The 21,545-nt window shown below is 39.6% G+C and overlaps 1 protein-coding gene across 4 annotated transcripts; it reads left to right on the top strand.

Moving 5' to 3' along the window:
- Positions 1 to 4,508: 4,508 nt before the first annotated feature.
- On the top strand, positions 4,509 to 20,670 carry hipk1b (homeodomain interacting protein kinase 1b). Of its 4 annotated transcripts, none has more exons than XM_059329259.1 (18): positions 4,509 to 4,840; positions 6,434 to 7,164; positions 8,175 to 8,366; positions 8,495 to 8,676; positions 8,795 to 8,918; positions 9,463 to 9,582; positions 10,066 to 10,152; positions 10,276 to 10,460; positions 10,925 to 11,075; positions 11,171 to 11,357; positions 12,087 to 12,205; positions 13,375 to 13,509; positions 14,536 to 14,693; positions 15,794 to 15,865; positions 16,485 to 16,649; positions 17,713 to 17,927; positions 18,035 to 18,147; positions 19,192 to 20,670. In XM_059329259.1, exons 2-18 carry the CDS (start codon positions 6,436 to 6,438, stop codon positions 19,645 to 19,647), a joined length of 3,390 nt encoding a protein of 1,129 aa, XP_059185242.1. In that variant the 5' UTR covers positions 4,509 to 4,840; positions 6,434 to 6,435; the 3' UTR covers positions 19,648 to 20,670. The 4 variants fall into 4 exon arrangements, with proteins under 4 accessions (XP_059185242.1, XP_059185241.1, XP_059185244.1 ...); XM_059329258.1 differs by having other exon boundaries at positions 14,533 to 14,693; XM_059329261.1 differs by lacking the exon at positions 13,375 to 13,509.
- The last annotated feature ends 875 nt before the right edge of the window (positions 20,671 to 21,545 follow it).

The following is a 21,545-nucleotide window of genomic DNA, read 5'->3' as shown; positions in this document are numbered from 1 at the left end:
TCAGCACAACTCAAGTCACAAAGAACACTGCTCTGGACTCATTTATATATGATATATATGCACACAAAGACAAAAAAATACAGACACACCAACATCCAAATGCTTGCGCTGATCAACACACAGAATACACACACGCATACACAAGAAACTAGACACACAGATTGCAGATAATCCATCAATATTTTCATGTTTTTGGAGAGGACGGTGACTGTAAAAAGAGTATGTAGAGTAGAAAAAGTTAAAAAAAAATAAAATAAAGAAATATTGCCATAGTAAACAGCTGGTAGACATGCGCAGAGATGGCCTCTGTTCTCATAAGTCCGCCTAGAAATGAATGGTATAACCTTTCAGGCCTTGTTTTGAGAGGGCGTGGCCAAACACCACATTGCATGCTAGAATGGTAGACCCTTATAGATAACCTATGGCTAGACCTCTCCTTGCCTTCCTCTTCTTTCACCCCGCCCCCCTTCTCCCTCTCTCCTCCTCTCTCTCTCTCTCATCTCCTGCTGTATTCCCACCTTGCCTGCTGTTGTGTTCTCCATGCCTATCTCAGTCTTTCATTCCTCTTTTTTTTGTAGCCTAGTTTTTACTTTGTTTTACAAACGTGCATGCACAAGCATCACTAAATTGTTGATGTTTTTAAAAGAATATTTTGTTGCTGAGGCCATGCAAAGTGTTTTGAATATTGCCCTTATATGTGGAAAATGTCTTCTGAATGCTTTACATAATTTCTGCTGTAAAATGAAATCAGAATAAAAAGAAAATTTGCACTTTAACTTCTTTTTTTTGCCTTATTTTTATTTCTTACATGGTTCCTAAAGGTGAAACAAGTAACTTTCCGTATTAAAATGTCTACAAACACTTTGACCTCTGTCATATATTTTGACGAGTTGTGTGCCTCAAATGTTTACAACTTTTTTTTAAACCCACAGAAAAATGCCAATTTAATTAAGGTAACAGTACATTTAATTTGGTCCCTTGTCAATGACATCATATCCCCTTGACGTATGCATAGCTATCACAATTCTAGTATGCTTAAATGAATGTGGAGAAATAATATAAGGAAGTGTACAGAATCAACAGTCTATCTCAAGTTAGTATCAATAGTCTCATCAGAAAATTATTATTTTTTAAATAACATTAATAAGTGACCACAGTCCAATAACAATATTTATCCAGACAAATAACTGCTAACACTTAGATTTAATATTGATCACATTTATTGCAACTTTTGTGACACTGCAATTGAAAGAAGTGATCATCTGTTTTTTTTTTCATTGTATGCACTCTGCACCATCAAGGGAGGATTTTCTGGTTGTCAGACAAAATCCAGCTCCTTTCCCTTCTCCCAAGACAAATTATTGTGTTTGGTATTAACATCAAGGACATTAAGTGTGACCTGATGTAAGATACTCTTGGCAAAATGTTTCATCCAGGCATCCAAATGGAGGAAAATGAAACTCTGGGACCTTGTGGATCATCTTCCCAGTAACCTGAGAAGGAGAACACTCCCTTCAAAGGTTATGAAGAACTAAAAAAACATTTGATGATCCAAAACAATATGGAAAAGGGCAGATCTATTATTATTATTATTATTATTATTGTTATTATTATTATTATTATTAATAATAATCATAAACATAATATTATTATATAAACTCTATTTTGATATTATTATTATATTCATATAATGTTTTTTGTTTTTTTTTTCAACAATATTTTTTATTGAAGTTTCAAGTGCATATCAAACTTTATGTCGAATATACAAACATTTTCATTTATATCCCCTCGAACATACATTCATTCACACAGACAAAGAAAATGAGTAAATAAAATGGACAGTGACAACAAACATCAATCTAATGCAAAATAAGTACTAAAAAAAAAAAAAAACTAAAATGGAGCAAAATAAATAAATAAAAATAAAATAAAAGGCAGGATCATTTCATAACCTATTGTTCAGTCAGTGTTATCCGTTCCATTGGTCAAGAATGACATAAATGATTCCCAAATCCAAGCAAACTCCTCCTGTTTACCTTTAACAATGTATGTCAATCTCTCCAGTCCAAGACAAGTCATCAACTCCTTCTTCCATATTGCCATTGATGGTGGTTCTACATTTTTCCAATATAGTGCAATCACTCTCCTTGCATGGAGAAGTCCAAAGTCGATCATTTTTGATTTCCTCGTTGTTCTGATGGAGTCCTTGGGGTATATTCCGAGGATACAGACTGTTGATGTCAATGGAATGCTGCACTCAACCATCCGTGACAAACATTTAACAACATTTCCCCAAAATACCAAAATCTTAGAGCATTCCCATAGGCAGTGAATCAGAGTTCCCTTTTCAGTCAGACATTTAACACAAACATCAGGAATGTTAGGAGAGATATGATGAAGTTTTGCAGGTGTAATATAAACCCTCATTAACCACTTATACTGAATCAGTTTTAATCTTGTGTTAATTGAATTATTTTGTGCTTTTAGACATGCTCTCCCCCAGTCTTCTTCACTAATATCTTCTTGTGTGTCTGTTCTCCAAGCATTTAATTTATCTAATGCCGATTCTGTCGAGTAATCCACTAAAAGGTTATAGAATCTAGATATGTGTTTTTTACCATTCAAATTATTAATCACTGTTTCTTCAATAATCGATAGCGGGGGTGTAGCCATGAATGTCTCATGTTTTGATGATATAAAACTTCTTAATTGCTAGTATTTGAAAAAATGTTTTTGGGGAACTCCATACTTATGAGAAAGTTGATCAAAACTGAGAAGAGTACCTTCAAAATAAAGGTCCGAAACGGTCCCAATTCCCTTCTCTGCCCATAATTTGAACCCCCCATCCAATCCACCAGGCCTGAATTGTCTGTTGCCCCAGATAGGAGTAAATTGTGACAAAATTATTGTTTCATCAACAAAATTATGTACAGCATACCATACTGATATTGTATTTTTAACAAAGGGGTTTCCTGTCTGTTTTTTCAGTGTCTTAATATCCGAGGAATATAAATACTGCTTTATGGGCAAATCTGACACTGATTTTTGTTCAATATTTACCCAAGCAGGTGGTGTGGATGAAGAAAAATAGTACAATGCAGAACTTAATTGGGTAGCCCAATAATACCATTTCAGGTTTGGGACCCGAAGTCCTCCCCTTTCATTGGGTAAAAATAATAACTTGAGCCGGAGTCTACCCTTTCTTTTGTTCCAAATGAACTGGCCAAATATATTATCAATTTTTTTATGGAAGTCACTTGGTAATGGAAGCGGGAGTGCTTGGAAAAGATATATAAATTTGGGTATAATAGACATTTTAATAAGGTTTATGCGACCAATCATTGATATCGGCAAATTAGACCACCGGTCCAACTTTTCTGTCACTTCGTCTACCAGCGGGTTATAGTTTGTAGGGACAATATCGCCAAGTTTTGGGGTAATCTTAATACCCAGATATTTGAATCCATCTTGTGTGGCCATAAATGGTGTATTTATTTTAGGATTGTGTCTTTCTTCTTCATTTAGAAATAACAGTACCGACTTAGATTTGTTTATTCTGTATCCAGAAAACTCACCAAAATTTTCAAGTAAAGTAATCAAATTTGGAATACTACTCCTCAGGTTCGTTAAGAAAAAAATAATATCATCCGCATATAGTGCTATATGATGCTCTATGTCCCAAATCCTGATGCCAGATATATTCCTATGTGTCCTAACTGCGATCGCAAGAGGTTCTATTGCTAAAGTGAAAAGCAGAGGAGACAAAGGGCAGCCTTGCCTAGTTGAGCGTTGTAAACGGAAAGGTTTAGAAATTGTATTATTAGTCAATATCTCTGCTCTTGGGTCTGTGTACAGTAATTTAATCCATTTGAGAAATGTTTCTCCTAGACCATATCTGGGGAGTAGATCAAAAAGGTATTTCCATTCTATTCTATCAAATGCTCGACTGGCATCAACTGATAACATTGCAGTGTCTTGGGTATTATTATTCATATAATGTTAATTTTGTTAAGAGTATGTTAAGAGTTGTTTATTTATTTATTTAAAACGATTCATTTACTAACACCAAGGCATATATCCCATAACGGCAACACTCAGGTTTATGCTTCTCACCGACTTAAAACACTGTGCACTTTGATGTAAACAGACTTTGTCCAGCCCCGTCTTTGAAAGTTTCCAGGTTTGCTTTGTGGAACATGTTGGTCTGTTGGAAAATTACTGGTATATTCTACTTACGTCACGTCAATTTCTGTTTTACCGTAAACTTGTTGTTTACCCTTTTCCTTGATGTGTAAACCCAAATCTCAAATATCGCTCTAACAAACTATTCGACTTAAGGCCATTTTATAACAATTATGACTTACTTAATTATGACTTTTATCGCCAATAAACCCCGCTGAATCGTTCATTTTTGTACGAATTTGCGTTGATATCGGTGTGCCAAATTCACAGTAATTACGGTAGATACCGGAAATGACGTAAGAATCGCAGATGATATAAGGACGTGGTTGTTCCGGTGAAAAGTGGATTTGCTGCTCAGAGGCAGGCGGGTTTAGAGTATAATTTATCATGTTTTAATCAACAAATATACATAGTTTTTGGACTATATTATTTAACCTCATTATACAATGAGATTATTGTGTTTTTCTTATGAAAACTCGGCACTGTAGCATCTTGTCCTGCTGCCCAGTTCACCATCGACTGAGGAAACAATGCAGGCCTAGCTAGCATCTAACGTTAGCTAGCGGAAGCTAATCGGATAGCGCTGGTCCAGCAGACTGCAGTGGGATTTAAACCTCGGGCGAAGCCGTTTTTCGACGCCGTAACAACATCCAATCCGGTATGTCCCATTTGTTTCCTTATCAAATATCCCTTCCCGTGCTGTTTGTGTCGTTTAAGTTAACTTTGTTACTGTGAGATGAGCCACTAATCCGTCAACGCCATATTTTCACGAAGTTAACGCGTCAGCTTGTTAGCATTAGCAAGTTGAGTAAGGTTGGCTTGTTGATTCGACCCTTGAGTCTTTCTGTGCCATGTACATCTATAGATATATGATATGTGTTATTATAATGTATATGGTGTAGAATGAATGTATATATAATATATATATTATGTTTTAGTAGATTGTTTAATGATGTATACATATATGATCTCTGGGTACACGGCTCATCTGCATTTTCGGTTGTGTCAAAACTTAAATGGACTTAATTTCCCCCTGAAGTGGAAAATGTTGTTCAACGGGAATCGGACTCAACAGACAATTGTTTACCGGTTTGTCATTTTATAGAAACACTGCCTGAGCTGCCCATTAGTGGCCTATAGTGTTATGTTATGCCATAGCGTACATTTAGTTGTTAATGTTTTATTGTATGCTTGATTTAGTTTTAAATATACCTTCGGTGCAAAAAATTATTAGAAAATGCACAGAAGCAAGAGAAACCAACCAAAAGTACAAATCGTCTTTCTTGGACATTGAAGAGAAACAGTGTAGAAAACATATCATGGTGAGATAAAGAGCCAGTGCATAACTCAGATAAAAATGTACTCAACGTGCTTCCATCTTATCCTTTCACTTTTGCACTTAAGTGTACATGCTCCACTTTAAAGCCTGAAGCTAAACATGTTTTTTATGAATGTGTTTATTTCTTCGATTAATTAATTGGTTGTTAGGTTTAATAAAATGCAGCTAAATGTCGATGGAAGATGCGGATAAATGTTACTTAAAGCCCAATATGACGTCCGCAAATGCCTTGTTTTTGTTCACAACTCAAAGATATTTAAGTTACTGTCATGGGGGAGCAAATAAGCTAGAGAATATTCACATTTTGGAAGTTGGAAACAGAGAGTTTTGACTGTTTATTCTTAAAAATGTTGTTTTGTTTATCAAAATCTTTACTGCTTTATCCACTTAAGTACATATTTCTCTGTCCTGCTGCACATCCTAAATGACAGCATTTTCTATGCTGCAACTCCTAACTCTGTTTTGCAGTCTGGTTCTCTTAAACTATAAAGCGTTGACATACTGCATTTACTGTTGAAACATATCTTCATCTCAGTTTATTTATCTATTTATTTGCTTCATGTCAAGATTACTGGGTTTTACAATCCATCTCCATTATATTAGCAACAGCTAACTAAACCTATTGCAGAAAACTAGAGGATGTTTGTTTTTGTCAGAAAAAACATATTTATTAATTTTCTGCTAGTAGCTTAATCAATGAATCCGTTCATAATTTCAGCTTCTGTTCAGTTCACTTTTTGTTGACACTGTTACAGAAGTGTTTAAGCTGATGTCCTTTGGTCTCTGTAGCATATGTAGTGTAAGCAATATATTAAACACTGGTTGAAACGGTCATTCATAAATTTAAGAATTTATTAAGATTACTTAAGTTTTATATCTCTGTCTAATTGTCAAACATATTTTTATTTTCAGAGATGAGCTCTCAGCTGCAGGTCTTCTCTCCTCCTTCCATCTCCTCCAGTGCCTTTTGTCGCGTTAAGAAGGTGAAGGTGGAGAGCAATGTCTGGGATGTTTCCACCACCGAAGCTTACAGCTCCATAGCAGGGCAGGCGGCATACACCTTTACCCCAGCCATCGCTGTTCCTCCCTTTGCCCCATCCTTGGTCTTCCCCCCTGTAGCACCCGGCTCCAGAGGTCAGGTTGTGGTGAGGGCGGCTGATAGCACAGGCAGTCTGCCCCGTGGATCCAGCCGACGTGTGGCAGAGCAGGCAACATCTTCCTCTTACGTTCATCCCGAGACGTTCTCTGAAACGAGGACGCACAGGCACGGGCAAAAGAGGAAAATCGAGGAAACCAATGAAGGCAGTGGGAGTGGATGTGGCAGTGTCCAAATATTGGAGGAGCTCTCAGCCCCTGCAGCAACTTACTCCACCCGTACGGGTGGTGGGGGAGGAGGCACCGGCCAGTCGATACCTCACTCAGCTCCAACCACCAAGAGCAGCAGCTCCAACGGGGAAGGGGATTATCAACTAGTGCAGCATGAGATCCTGTGCTCCGTGTCCTGCAGCTATGAAGTGCTGGAGTTTTTAGGAAGAGGCACGTTTGGACAAGTGGCCAAGTGCTGGAAGAGGGGCACCAATGAGATAGTGGCCATCAAGATCCTGAAAAACCATCCTTCGTATGCTCGTCAGGGCCAAATTGAGGTAAGCACACATCATGAGGTTAACAAAATGTTTGTGTATCCTGCTTTGATAACACGACTACAAGTACTATGGTTACTGCTTTTATTTGACAACAGTGGCAGAGAGCTGTTGGCAGTGTGTGTATGTAAACGTAGGCCCTGACGATGTATTGGTCTAGCTCGAGAAATGTTGAATTCTTCCTAAGCTATGCAACAATACATTATGCACTTCCAGAAATCCTGCAGATCCTTTGAAGTCTTAAAATGCATTAAATGAATTCATCTAAAAATAAAACCTTCGTTTTAAAGTGTCCTTATCTTTCGAGGGTCCTAAAAGTCCTACGAAATGAATAAGTAGGATTTAATCATTGTTTATTCATTGTAGTGCCCACAGAGCCTCTTACTCACTCACAGAGGAGCTTCACATTATTTGTCTCATTTTCTTGTGTCCTCATTGGACATAATGTTATGTTCTATTTTTTTCCTCTGTGGTATCAAAAATAGTCTTGAATAAATATATTTTTCTAATATTTTCAAGTTTATGGCAGCACTATAACAAACACCAGATATTTACCTGTTCTAATCTACCTCTGTCTCCATCACTTGACTAACAGGTCTTGTTTTGTTGTGATGGAGATTTGGAAAAATTGTCAAAGCTAATTTATTAACACTCTGTTACCCCGTGTGCCAGAGGCTCCTTTTGTGTTGGAAATGGTCCGTTTCATTATCAAACTAAGGATCATAGTAGGGCGTTTATATGGGTTCCTTTTTACCTACAGATGCTACCAGGTTGTTGTTGGTTATGGCTGTTAAATTGAAATGCAGCTGATGTGAAGTGACTTCCTGTCTGTGATACCACTGACATGCAGCATTACTGATTATTTTGGAGCAAACTTGTTAAATAAAACCTGCAGCCATTGTAAAAAAGCATTCTTGTGCACTTCCCTACTTCCCTTGTTCATGCATTTTCTTGTTATGAAACATGAGTGAATCAGCTTTTATTGATACGTTACATTCTTTTCTCTCTAATAGGTGGGTATTCTGAACCGGCTGAGCGCAGAGAACGCAGATGAGTACAACTTTGTGCGTTCATATGAATGCTTCCAACACAAGGGTCACACCTGCCTGGTGTTTGAGATGCTGGAGCAGAACCTGTATGACTTCCTCAAGCACAGCAAGTTCAGCCCACTCCCCCTACGGCACATCAGACCCATCCTGCAGCAGGTTGGTGAACGTCTTAGCAGACATTCATAAAACATTTGTTTTTCTTTTCTTTTTGTTGTTGTTGTTGCTGTAAACGTTTTATTCTAAGTATTGCGGCCAAATTAATACTTGTGTGTTTGTATCTTTAGGTGGCTACAGCGCTGATGAAACTGAAAAGCCTCGGTCTGATTCATGCAGACCTGAAGCCAGAGAACATCATGCTGGTCGACCCCCTCAGACAGCCCTACAGGGTGAAGGTCATTGACTTTGGCTCAGCAAGTCACGTGTCCAAAGCCGTCTGCTCAACGTACTTACAGTCTCGCTACTACAGGTTAGTAGAAGAAAACCAGCTGCGTTCTGTTCACCTAACTACAGCTTCACTTGTGACACTTTGTAGCTCAGCTCTGTTTACCTGATGCTAGTCATTTAACCATCTTTCTGTTTTCCAGGGCTCCTGAGATCATTTTGGGTTTGCCATTCTGTGAGGCTATCGACATGTGGTCTTTAGGCTGTGTGATTGCTGAGCTGTTTCTGGGTTGGCCTCTCTACCCGGGAGCCTCCGAGTATGACCAGGTCAGTACCAAATGCCTGGAAAAGGCTACCATGTTGATAGCTGCTAGTTTTGCTTAAAGCCAAGAGATTCAAGAGATAAGCGCTGCAGACGAAGAACTGGTACAGACTGTCACACTGTACAATAACAGATAATAGCCTGGTTCATTACATACTGTCTATGCACTTTATGTGTTTTTTATGCACACTGTTCATTGCACCTTATTTGTTTCATAGCACCTACATTTTTATTCTGTATATTCATATTTATTCTGCACTGGAATTCTATTCTACTCCTTAATACATACTCCTTCTTTAGACACTTTATTTTTTATTGTATTTTTATATTTTATTGCTTGAAGTATGCCTAGGTTGTTCTTTTTATTTAATTGTGTTGTCATTGTCTATGTGTGTAATGCTGCTGCTACACTGTAATTTCCCAGCTTGGGATAAATAAAGTATATCTATCTATCTATCTAGTATTGCATGCAATCAGAATGTTGTCATGTCTATGTTACTGTTCTGTCTCACTGTGATTCTTAAACTTGAATCCCCGTTTCGTCTCCAGATCCGTTACATTTCTCAAACTCAAGGTCTGCCTGCCGAGTACTTGCTGAGCGCCGGCACTAAAACTGGTCGCTTCTTCAATCGAGGACCTGACTCAAGCTACCCACTCTGGAGGCTTAAGGTAAATAAATAACCTTATATGAAAATTCTGAAAATGAATGAAAATTAAATAGTGAATGGGATTTTTAAAAATTAGATTTTTCTGCACAAAAAATAAAAATGCAACTGATCTGAATCAATGTTTTTTTGCTAATCATTGATATACTGTATCATACTGTGGGGAAAATGGATGAAATCATTTTTGTGTTGTTGTTTTTTTTTTCCATAGAAAACTGGCATGATGTTAAACTGTCACTTAAAAGGTTAAAATTGAGGAAATGACTAACTAATGTAGTTATGATCAGGAATGATGTTTGTTAATAGATTTAACTTGGTGAAAGTGAAAAATAATATCAACACATAGTTTTGAGGCACAAGGCGTAATATAAAGACATTTTGCTGCTAGATTAGATTATTTGTTTGGAAACCGCATCTATATCACTTCACTTCTTATCTTAATAGTTTTGGCACATAATGATAAACAGAAATGATTTTCATTTTGCAGACTCCATCGGAGCATGAAATGGAGATGGGTATCAAGTCCAAAGAGGCCAGGAAGTATATCTTCAACTGTCTGGATGACATGATGCAGGTAGATGACTTTCTCACAAAGCATCTAATTAAGTTTTTGTGCTTCACACCCAGGAAATCACATTACCCATCCCTGATATTGTTTGTTTGACTCAATTTGTGTATTATTCTTTTTGTATTCCAGGTGAACCTGTCTTCTCATTTGGAGGGGACAGACATGTTGGCTGAGAAAGCAGACAGACGAGAGTTTATAGACCTCCTGAAGCGGATGCTCCGTCTGGATGCCGACAAAAGGATCACGCCTACAAAAACTCTGGGTCACCCCTTTGTCACAATGAGCCACCTCATGGATTATCCCCACAGCTCACAGTAAGTATGATGGGAAGACCGTCTTTTAAGCACTGCTGCATGTACAGTACAGGCCAAAAGTTTGGACACACCTTCTCATTCAATGTTTTTCCTTTATTTTCATGACTATTGACATTGTAAATTCATCGAAACTATTAATGAACACATGTGGAATTATGTACTTAACAAAAAAGTGTGAAGTAACTGAAAACATGTCTTATATTCTAGTAAGCAAAGGGTGGCTACTTTGAGGAATCTAAAATACAAGACATGTTTTCAGTTATTTCACACTTTTTTTGTTAAGTACATAATTCCATATGTGTTTATTCATAGTTTTGATGCCTTCAGTGAGAATCTACAATGTAAATAGTCATGAAAATAAAGAAAAACGCATTGAATGAGATGGGTGTGTCCAAACTTTTGGCCTGTACTGTATATGTTGATTACCATGTACTCACTGAAACATTTTATGCCACCCTCTCCAGTGTGAAGTCCTGCTTCCAGAACATGGAGATCTGTAAGCGCCGGAGCTCCTACGATAGCAGCAAATCGCTGTACTCCACCAACGCAGTGCCCAGCGCTGCAGCGGGGAACCTCACTGTTACCTTCAGTAGCCAACTCAACCAGCATAACCAGGTATGATCCATATCTTCGTCACTGATTCTTACACCTGTTTCGGGACCTGTTACTCCTCGAGTAGTAATCAGCTGTGTTTGTGTTTTCTCTAACAGGTGCCTTCTGCGGGGGGAGCGGTGCCTTTGCTGAACTACCAGCCAGCTCTGTACCAGCAGGCGACTATCAACATTCCCGGGCTCACTCAACAGAGTGTCCCGATTCCCACGCGTCCTGCTGGGCTGTGTAGCCAGACAGAACCCTTCCAGCAGACTCTCATCGTCTGCCCACCCTCCACTATTCAAGGTAAAACAATAAGTTGCGATCAGACAGAAAAAGGGGGAAAACAACACAAGGGTTTGCGGTGGTGTGGAGGGCTTATCAAACGTCAAGTAATTCAACTATGTTTTTTTGGGGTTTTTTTACCTCATTTTATCACAGAAAAAAAGCAGATGGCAATCAGAAACCTCAATAAGATGCCTGTGTATCCCACTTAAAGTTTCTGGAGTAAGGCATAGTAACCCCCTGAACCACAAGGGCATTGTTTTAGTCCTGACACATCGTACTCGCTGTGGCCTTGTTGAAGTCCTGCATCTCTACGGAGAATTCACAATTATGGTTAGAAGTAGGAAGAATTGAAAATGTCTTTTTTTGCAGTATATCACAGTTATAATAAATAAATCATGAACATTTTCAATCATTTTCAATAATGAATTTTGAAGAAGTTTGTTTTTACAAAAATGTTCCATACAGCATGCTGTTAAGTTAACTTTCCCTGAATTCATCGCTTCCCAGTTGCCCTGAGGAGCACAAAATTGGATGTTTTCTTGCAAGATGGCAAATGGTTTATTTTGATGAAAACTTAAAACAGACATGTAGACACTTTCAAGAAATGTCACTATTTTAAATTTAGATTTGGCTATTTTTCCTGACAGACTGGAGTGTTGGCAAATTTAAAAGCAAACAACGATTTCTATTTTTACAGTTTCTGGCTATGGTAAATGGTGTAATTTTGGCATTTTGTTTGTTTTCCAGGGCTTCAGCCATCCAGTAAGAGTTCCAGTTTCCCTGTGAGGATGGAGAACTCTGTACCCATAGTACCTCAGAACCAGTCTGCTCAGTCCTTGCAGATCCAGCCAAGTATGCTCACACAGGTAAGAGTTTGTAATGTGTGTGGGTGTCAAATTACAGAGGTCTGTGAGTCGGCTAATTAAAAAAATTATGTATTCATGATGACTTCGACTGAGACACCATGCTTGTATTGTCTTTGGCACACTCGCTTTGACAAATTTGCACAAAGAAATTGGCCTGTATAAAAGAGAGAGAGAGATATGGGCAGATTGAAGAAAAGCAACAGATACTTAAAAGAGTTATTTGATAATCTTTCAGTGTTATGCCGTGTATTTCTCTGGCTCAGTGTAGTGTATTGATGAATGGATCCAGAGTGGGTCCCATGTACACCAAGTACCCTGGTGTCATACACACATCTCCTGTAGGAGGGGGGTATTGTAGGGGAGGTGCATGTGGGATGAGGTATGTATTAGCAGCAGTATGCAGTCTGAGACTGGCTAAGAGGGAAATATTCACCTTTTGTACATTATGACTTCAAGTTCAGCAACTTTAAAGATTTCCTTGACACAGTGCACATGAGCACATGTTTTTGTCATCTTTCATTTAAAAAAAACCCTCAACTCAGGGTTGCAGAAAAAAATCTGGCATCAACCATGAATGATACCATATCATTAGCGCCAAGCTGAGCGAAATGATGCCCAGTTTTGCTCATTCATGGAGGCACCGAGTGCATCCGAGTCTTCCTATTGGCGTTCTCTTTTCATGCCCACTCCTTCTCCATTTGCTGCCAGCAGAGCAAGTTTAGTGGATATCAGGTGAAGACATTTCCTTCAATAAAAAGGTTTGCTTTCAGTGGAAAATGCTGTTTCATTTAGATGCATTTATACCACTCACTTTTGAAATAACAAAAAATTAACGCAGTCCAGTGCTGTTTCTCTTTGTTTCTGCTGTCGCCTTGGATTTGCTTTCAGGACTGATTGGGCTGCCAGTCAGGGCCGAGCCTCTCTTATTCCCAGTCTCTTATCTGGGATGGAGGCCAGATGTTTAATGCGGAAGACTCATCTGGCTCAAAAGTCTACTTAATTGCTGTTTGCTAAAAGTAGGAATAATTGGTGCTCACTGCAGAGGTCAGGTGTCCAGATGGCCAGTGGTACCAGTGTGCATCTCTTCACATACAGCCGTTTGAAGGACTTTTTACTTTTCACCGTGCCTAACGCTACCCTCCCCTATCCTCCCTCCCTCCCTCCTCCAGGGTTCCTGCACACCCCTGATGGTGGCCACCCTGCACCCACCCTCAGCAGGCATAGGCCCCCAGTATTCACTGCCCCTGGGGCTGGGCACCGGGGTGGGTCGGCCCACCCTCCTGGAGCACACAGCCACAGTGCTGGTAAAGCAACAAGGACATCCCAGAAGAAATACATGCACACGTGCACTCTTTATACCACTAACAATGCCATCTTTCTCCCGCCCCACTCCAGCTTTTCTTTTCATTTGTTTGCAATTTTTCCTCTCCCTCTGTGCCACGCTCTGTATAAGGCTGTCTTTATTTTTTCATGCATCATATTCCTTCATTTCAAATGCAGACTTGTGAGAGTCATGTTTGCTCTGTGCTCATTTTTGTAGGAAAATTAATCTTTTTGGGGGCCTGGATTTCCTTCTCAGTATTCTTTTTCAAATCTTTTTTTTTATTCCCCCTTGACATTAAATTAGAATTGACAAAACTGTACAAACTTTTTTCCACTCCAAAGGACTCCCCCTCCCCACGCCTTTCACACACTCTTTCATTCGCTCCCCCACAGTCTTTCCCCATAGGTGTGCTGAGGGCATGGAGCGCATGTGTTGCTGAATTGGTCTGCGCTTTGCTTGCAGCTTCTCTTGTCCTGTCCTTCCTTGGTTTCAGCAAAGGAGGTCGCAGCTACAAAGCCCACTAAAATCCCTCCTCAACAGCCCGACTCTCTGACACACCACTTTTGTTTTCAGCCCCAGAACATGTGGCATGCCTTTTCCCAAGACAGCTTATCAGCAGACTGTTTGGCATCAGTGAACTAAACTAATCTCTTTCTTCAGTATTTCTTCTTTAACAGGAACCATGGTCCTGTGTATCTATAAACCTGATCTCACTATTTACAGTGCTTCATTGTTCGTGCTTTGCATGATATCATCTTGTGCATTTGTTGCAGGGCAATGCTAAAATAAAAGAATGGCTTGGGAAAGGTTGCTCGCTTATCTATCTTTGTGCTTTTGGCCAGTTGGTTTTTCTTTTTGTCTTTTTGGTCTTTGGATTTATTTCTCAGCATGGCTCAGTTTGTCTGGCCCATTTCAGCAATCATATAACTTGTGTTGACTCATTAATATCTGATTGATGATATTACATGTACTGAACTGTTGGTTGTCTGTTGTTTTTATTCAGCAGGCCTGGCCCACCGGCACTCAACAGATCCTCATACCATCATCATGGCAGCAGGTCCCCGGTGTGGCCATCCACAGCTCTGCCCACCAGTCGAGTGTTGCTGAATCACCTCTGGAAACGCTTCACCCCGATGCTTCCACGCAGCAGGGACACAGCTGGAGGTGGGTCATCCAACCACTGTCAAGTCCAAAATGTCTAATTGTTATAGCTTCACATTTATTATAGAGATTCCTGCCATTCCTTTTCAAAATATCACAAAGACTTCAAAATACAGACTTTTTTTTTTTTTTTAAAAGATGCCTTTTTGCTGAGAATCTTTGGTTAAAAAAACTCCTCTTTACATCACTTAATACCTATTATCCTTTTGGCTAATATGACTTACCTTGCATTGTTGTAGATCATCTCAATCATATCTAACCAATTTGATCAATATATTGACCCATTAGTCCATAAAGTGGCTGGACAAGTATGTGAACCCTTTTGAAATGTTTAATTGATGTGTGCAATAAAGACAAGAAATGCTAGGTAACACTTTCTATGAAGACTACATCTATAGTGCATTATGAGCGCATTCATAGTGAATTATAATGCTCATTATAATCAATCATAATGCATTATGACTGCATTCATAAACACATATAAAGCTTCATGATGCACTATGTATGTATGAGTAGTTGTAATGTATTATAAGCCTCATCAGTCAGCCTGTAGTTTATAACCAGTCAAGAGCACTCATAAGACACTTGGATTTATAAGTCATTATAAGCTATATTTATAACTGTTGATATAGTGCATCATGAAGCTTTATATGTGTTTATGAGTGCAGTCATAATGCATTATGATTGATTATAATGAGCATTATAATTCACTATGAATGCACTCATAATGCACTATAGATGTAGTCTTCATAGAAAGTGTTACCAAATGTTATTATTGTTTGTGTGGTATTAGGTTAGGCACATTGTATTTGTCTATACTTGGGACTTGGATGCAGACCAGGTCACATTCTATGATAAATTAGTGCAGAAAACAAGGTAATTTCAAAGGGTCCACATAGTTTTTCTTGCTACTGTAAGGCAATGGAAATATATGCTTGAATAACAGCAAAGTGAGGGATGCAATGCAGGGGATAGACAGTGAAGTAAACACTGACATGCTGTGGTTTTGTGATCAAAGTAAGCTTTCTTTGTGTTTCTGTTTCATGTCCTGATTTTACCTGTGGTGTCCACCTCTGACTTGTTTGATCTTTGGCCCTCTACAGGAGCACAACTCAAGCTAGGAACCAGCAGGAGAGGAAGAAGGTGAAAGCCAGGCGTGCAGAGAACAGAAACAGGTTGGTAGAGCCCTGCAGGTTTATATCTCCAATTTATGATTTGATTTTTGAGTGGTCATCATCGAGGATTAGGCTTTCAAACCAAATGATACAAACTTAGCAAGTGTTTATCCCAGTTTATCATGTTTTTACACTTTGTGACTGAGATGTTAGGGGTGTTAAGATACCAGTATTGACATATTAAACAATGAAATATTGATATCATGTCAAGAACACGCATGTGATAATATCATGTTAATAATCCAGCGCCTCTTAAATATGTTTGCTTTTGTACAGTTATGGTTACAAACACTGAATTTGACTGATAGCATATTTATTTATTTATTTAAATGTTCTATAGATATTGCAATAATATCATTCTGGCCATTATCATTGTGTAATATAAATCTGGTATTTTGACAGCTGTAATAGATGTAAATGAAGATAAACAGTCAAGTCATTTTTTGTGCAGTTAATGTAATATTTTATGTTGTAGAGATGTAGTTTTTCTAAAGGACACTTTTTTTTTTTCCAGTCCGATAGATTGAAACAAAAGATTTGCCTTTATATTTTTTCCAATCACAGCTAAAATCATGTTTAGGTAGGAAAACTCAACATTTACTTTTGTTTCCTTGTGTAGGGGTATATCTGCTGCATCATTATTCAGCACCAGCGGTGTGTCTCCACCCAGCGCCACCTTGTCCCAGCCAATCGTCATCTCCGATACCCCCAGCCCGGCGGTCAGCATCATCACTATCCACAGTGACACCGACACGGAGGACGAGCGCAAATTCCATCCCGCCAGGTGAGGACAAGATACTGCTCTTAATATTTAGTGGGGGGGTTTCTGAGCCTATTCAACTGAGAACTGCTATAGCTAAAGGGCCCATTGGCATCTTTTCTCTTCCATCTTGGCTGCAACAGGTCAGTATTTATAGTTCAGAAACTATCCTACATCCTGGCACTTTTCTAAAATGCTATGACGAGTATTGATGAAAAAGAGTACCGTAATTTTTGGACTATAAGCCGTGCCTTTTTCCCCATTTTTCGATTCTGCGGCTTATATAACGGTGCGGCTAATCTATGGATTTTTACAGCTAACGGCCACTAGGTTACCTCCTAAATCTGGATTTTACAGGTTACAGTCCACCAACTTTAACTCTATGGGCTCTATGACCGGTCCGCGAGGAGCGGCGGGCTCCAGCAGGAAAAGCTGGAGGCAGGTGTACGTACCAGATCGCCTCGGGGTCCTTCATATACTTTTAAGCTATTTTTCACTTGTCTGTGTGTATTTGTGTCGAAAGCTACTTAGTTTGTCGGAGTCGCCGTGCCGTAATCAGCAGCAGACGAAGGACCCCGAGCCAATCTGGCAGCGCGCCGGAAAAGAGTGAAACAGGTAGCGCGTAAAAGTAAAAGTGAAACCGAGAGTGGTACGAGAGACAGAACGAGAGCAAGACCGACATTACGAGAGCGAGATAGTTTGTGCAAAGGAAGTTTTCATGCACAAACCGTCATTATGGAAAACAAATGTAGAAATGCACATGATGCAGCTTTTGAGTTAAAGACAGTCAATCTGGCTGTAAAAGAAGCTTCCTCAAGCAGCCAACTCTTTCCCCACAATCCCCTCTGTGCACGAACCCTTACATATGGTAATTTAACATTAAAACACCTGCGGCTTATAGTCCAGTGCGGCTTATATATGTACACATCATTCAAATTAGCTGCTGCGGCTTATACTCCGGTGCGCCTTATAGTGCGGAAAGTACGGTACTTGTTGAACACAGATCAAAACAGGACTTTTCAAGACTTTGATATAACTTTTTTTAAATTTTCTTGTGCAATAACCCTGTTTTGTTCCATTTCCATAGTGTCAGCATGAGTCAACGCACAAACGTTATCAGCTGTGTGACGGTGCACGACTCGGACTCCTCCACAGCCAGCCCCCTGACTCCTCTGCCCCGCACACTTCACCCTGCTAGCAGCATTTCAACCCGCCAGGCGAAGTCTCTGGCTGTGGTGGCACCCTCAGTCAAAACCCAGGGCTCTGAGCGAGGAGCAGTTTCACGTGGACGCCTGGAGACTGGTGAGAGTCACTCATCTACCGTTGCCTGTGTGTTATTAGGAACCAGTTTTATTTTCGGTAAGAAAACAGTTTAATTTAATAATACTTTGTATCTTTTTACCTCACAGTGAGTTACATGAAACCTAAAAGATCATCAAACCGTCAGCCCTGCAGCTCCGGGGAGAGCATGGAGCGCCACGGACTGGTGCCGAGCCAGTCACACCCCTTAAACCTCAGCCAGGTGAGGCTTCTTTTGTGGTTGTGGTTTTTCAACCGTCGATGTTAATAAAGCTTTGTTGTCGAATTCCATGGAACTGTTTTGTAATATTTTGCTTAACCAATATTAAGATAATTAAAGAGGGAAAGAAAGAAAGAAAGAAAGAAGTTGGCAACCCCATAAAGGATTAAAGATGAGGTTAACAATACCATGCTGTTTCTGAAAGGAAACTTATGTTTTTTAGGAGTTAGATGACAATGTAAGCACTTGATGGAAAATGCTGTGAACCGTGACTGACTTGTCAGGCATTCAATGAACTAAAGCAGGCATGTCCAAACTATTCCACAAAGGGCCATGTGGCTGCAGGTTTTCGTTCCAACCAAGCAGCAGCACACCAGACTTGACTCAGTTAATCAACTGATCTCAGTCTTCACACAGTTGATTGGTCGAACTATGTGCTTTTGCTTGGTTGAAATGAAAATATGCAGCCACACGGCCCTTTCTGGAATAGTTTGGACATCCCTGAACTAAAGTGAGCAACACGAGACAGATTTATGTTGACCTGTAGAAGAGGTCATAGAGGAGTCATAAGTTGCAAAAGACATCTCCCAGAGATGTCGAAGTCATGTGTTTGTTATCTGTAGGACACGCATTTTTTTTAAAACTGATTTTTAAAAACAACAACAACAACCATGCATTTCTCCTTTTAATATATATTGCAAGTATTCTGAGAGTTTGGGTACTAGAGAGTTATACAAACAATCCAAAGTCCAAAGTGCTCTCTGCTGGACAAACAAAGTAATGGCAAATGAGAAACAAGTTTTGTTTTTTTCACATCTGTCAACTTGTGTGCCATTTTTCTGATAGGACACAAGGGCTTGTCTTAAATGAGTCCTGCGTTATTAGCAGGATAGGAAATTTCCCTCTTGCAATCTCTTCTTTATTTTTCTTGTGAAATAGTGGAATGTACCACTTCAGGACTGTGGCAATCGGCCAAGAAAACAAACGTTATTTTGATTTTTAACCGCTTGCACTTCAGAAACAGATCAACATGTTTTTTCATTTCAGGTTCAGCCGGTTGTTTCTTCATCTCAGGAGCGTTCTCACAGTGACTCATCTTTGCGCCGCCAGCCCACGTTCCCTCCGGCTGTCTCCTCTCACTACAACTTCCCCGAGGTGTCGGCCCTGGCCTCGGCCTCGGCCCCCGGCCCCAGCCTGTACGCCTTCCCAGCCTCCACTGCCCTCTCCTCAGCTTCTCAGGCCATGGAGCAGCTGCTAGGCCGCGGTCACGCCAGCCACGGACACTCCCCCTCCGCCTATGCAGCAACATACACCTCATCGTCTTCCTCCAGGAGGGACTCGGCCAGTCGTAAGGATTCTGTCAGCAGCCTGCTACACGGCCTCCCCGCGGCCTACCAGCACCCGTTTGCCGCTTCTCCCTACGTTAGCGTGACGCCCCGGGCCGAGGCTTACAGTGCCTACCAGCTGAGCCCCAGGCGCCTCACACAGTACCCGTACCTATAGGGAGCCACACACACTTTGAACAAAGAAAGAAATCTATTTCCCCTCATACTATGACAAAGGGACATTCAAGCTGTGTTTTGAGTAGATAAATGTTCGTCACTTATTTGTTTGCTGCTTTTGACTCCAAGGCGGCATTTCACCTCACAACTCATTCACATGCTCTTTTGGGTCATTTTTAGTGTTTTTAAAATGTTCTTAGGTATTATTTGATATCATATCAGTTTATTTTCCCTTAACAATATTGTTTATAGCCTGTATTTTATCCCCATTTATCCAGAAGTATGATTAAGGCATTGTGGTAAATGTATTTTACTCCTGTTATCTTGAGGTTTTGTGTGAAGAGAGATTATGCTCCTGTCACAAGCTGCGACGACACTTTAGGCGAGCGTTTAGACGCCTGACTCACGAGAGTTTCTCACGACCCTTGTTATAAAGTTTTCACACTAATCCAGTGAGGCCCTGTGTTTTTAGCTAACATAATAATGACTGTACCTTACCCATGTTCGTTTGCTCACGTCTTTTACTATGTTTTTAAATTATGTTATCCGTGTGAGAAAGGAAGAGGAAGGTCCATGAAGATGTCGAATAAGAGAAATAAGAGATGTGGTGAAAACTGTGATGGATTCATGTTAATTTAAGTGCACATGTGGTAGTCTGTTAATGTAGTGTTTAGGCAGGATTAATCATGTCCTTATGCAATAGAAACCTTTTTTTTTTTAACTGAGTGCTGAATGTATTTATGAAGTACAGAGGAGTTGGAGCACCATCCTGAGGAATGACGTGAAAATTTAAATTGTTTAAAAAGAAAAAAAACAAGATTAACCTTCTCTCCTACTTTTCTCTCCTTGAAATCTAAAAAAAATCTGAAAAATATTCTATATCTGTGAATCCTGACTATGTAGGACTTGCTCATTTATAAATATGGATTTATGGCCAGTTTTACTGGTTTATATAGGAAAAAAAAGCTGATTTATTCCCCATTTTCTCTCCATGACACTTTGGAAAGTTGTAACAAACTACCCACACTGCTGTACAATGACTGATAAGTAGATCACAAATCTGTTAAGAAATAGGCCTTCTGCTCAGATAAGTGTCTGATGAGAAGCCAGTTTAGCAGTTATGTCTTTTAGAGTAAGTCAGTCACCAAACATACACAGTGTATTCCCCCAGAAAATGTGTTAAAGTGGCCACTCTGGCATCATTCTTGTGTGAATATAATACGTTGATATCCACTGTTTTTCACACCTGGATTACTGCAGTGTGCACACAACCGTCACACTGTTGGTCTCGTCTGAATACAGCTGATCTTTGGCTTCTCCTGCCACCATCTTTTAGTTAAAGGAGGTGAGTCTCGGGATGACTTCTGTGGGTTATGAAAGCTTTTTAGTAAATCCTTCCCTGTTGTGTTTGCATTAGTTTTGTGTTGTAATGTCTGAATATTTAACTGTATTTCATCTTAACATAGTATAGTTAAGAGGCTATTTGGTAGAACTAATTCAGGGAAAAGGTTTCAGCTCAAATAATCCACTGTCACTGTTTTCAATAAAAAAAAATAACCACACATTCAGAACAGTTTGTTTTGGTTTTAGTTTCTGACTTTTTCTGCTTGTTAACTCAGTGTCACATCCACAGACAAGAAATGTGTGTTTATCTCTTAAACTTTGAACTGTTAAACATTCCAGCAAAATATTTTGAGCACTAAAACATTTCAACACAATATTTCTACAGCTGCAAAACACTTTGCATAACTCGATAACTCGTTCACAAACCGCGGATAAGCTCAAAATATTACTGACCCTTATTGGATCCCACTTTTTTTCTTTACCTTTCACTGGCATAAACAAACTCACACCTGCCTTGTAGTCACTATACAGTACATAGATTGGAATAACAATAAG

The sequence above is a fragment of the Centropristis striata genome, chromosome 3 (genome assembly GCF_030273125.1).
Source record: "Centropristis striata isolate RG_2023a ecotype Rhode Island chromosome 3, C.striata_1.0, whole genome shotgun sequence".
In the NCBI taxonomy this organism is placed as follows: domain Eukaryota; kingdom Metazoa; phylum Chordata; class Actinopteri; order Perciformes; family Serranidae; genus Centropristis; species Centropristis striata.
The sequence above is the reverse complement of the archived record's forward strand: the minus strand, read 5'-3'. Positions and strand labels throughout refer to the sequence as shown.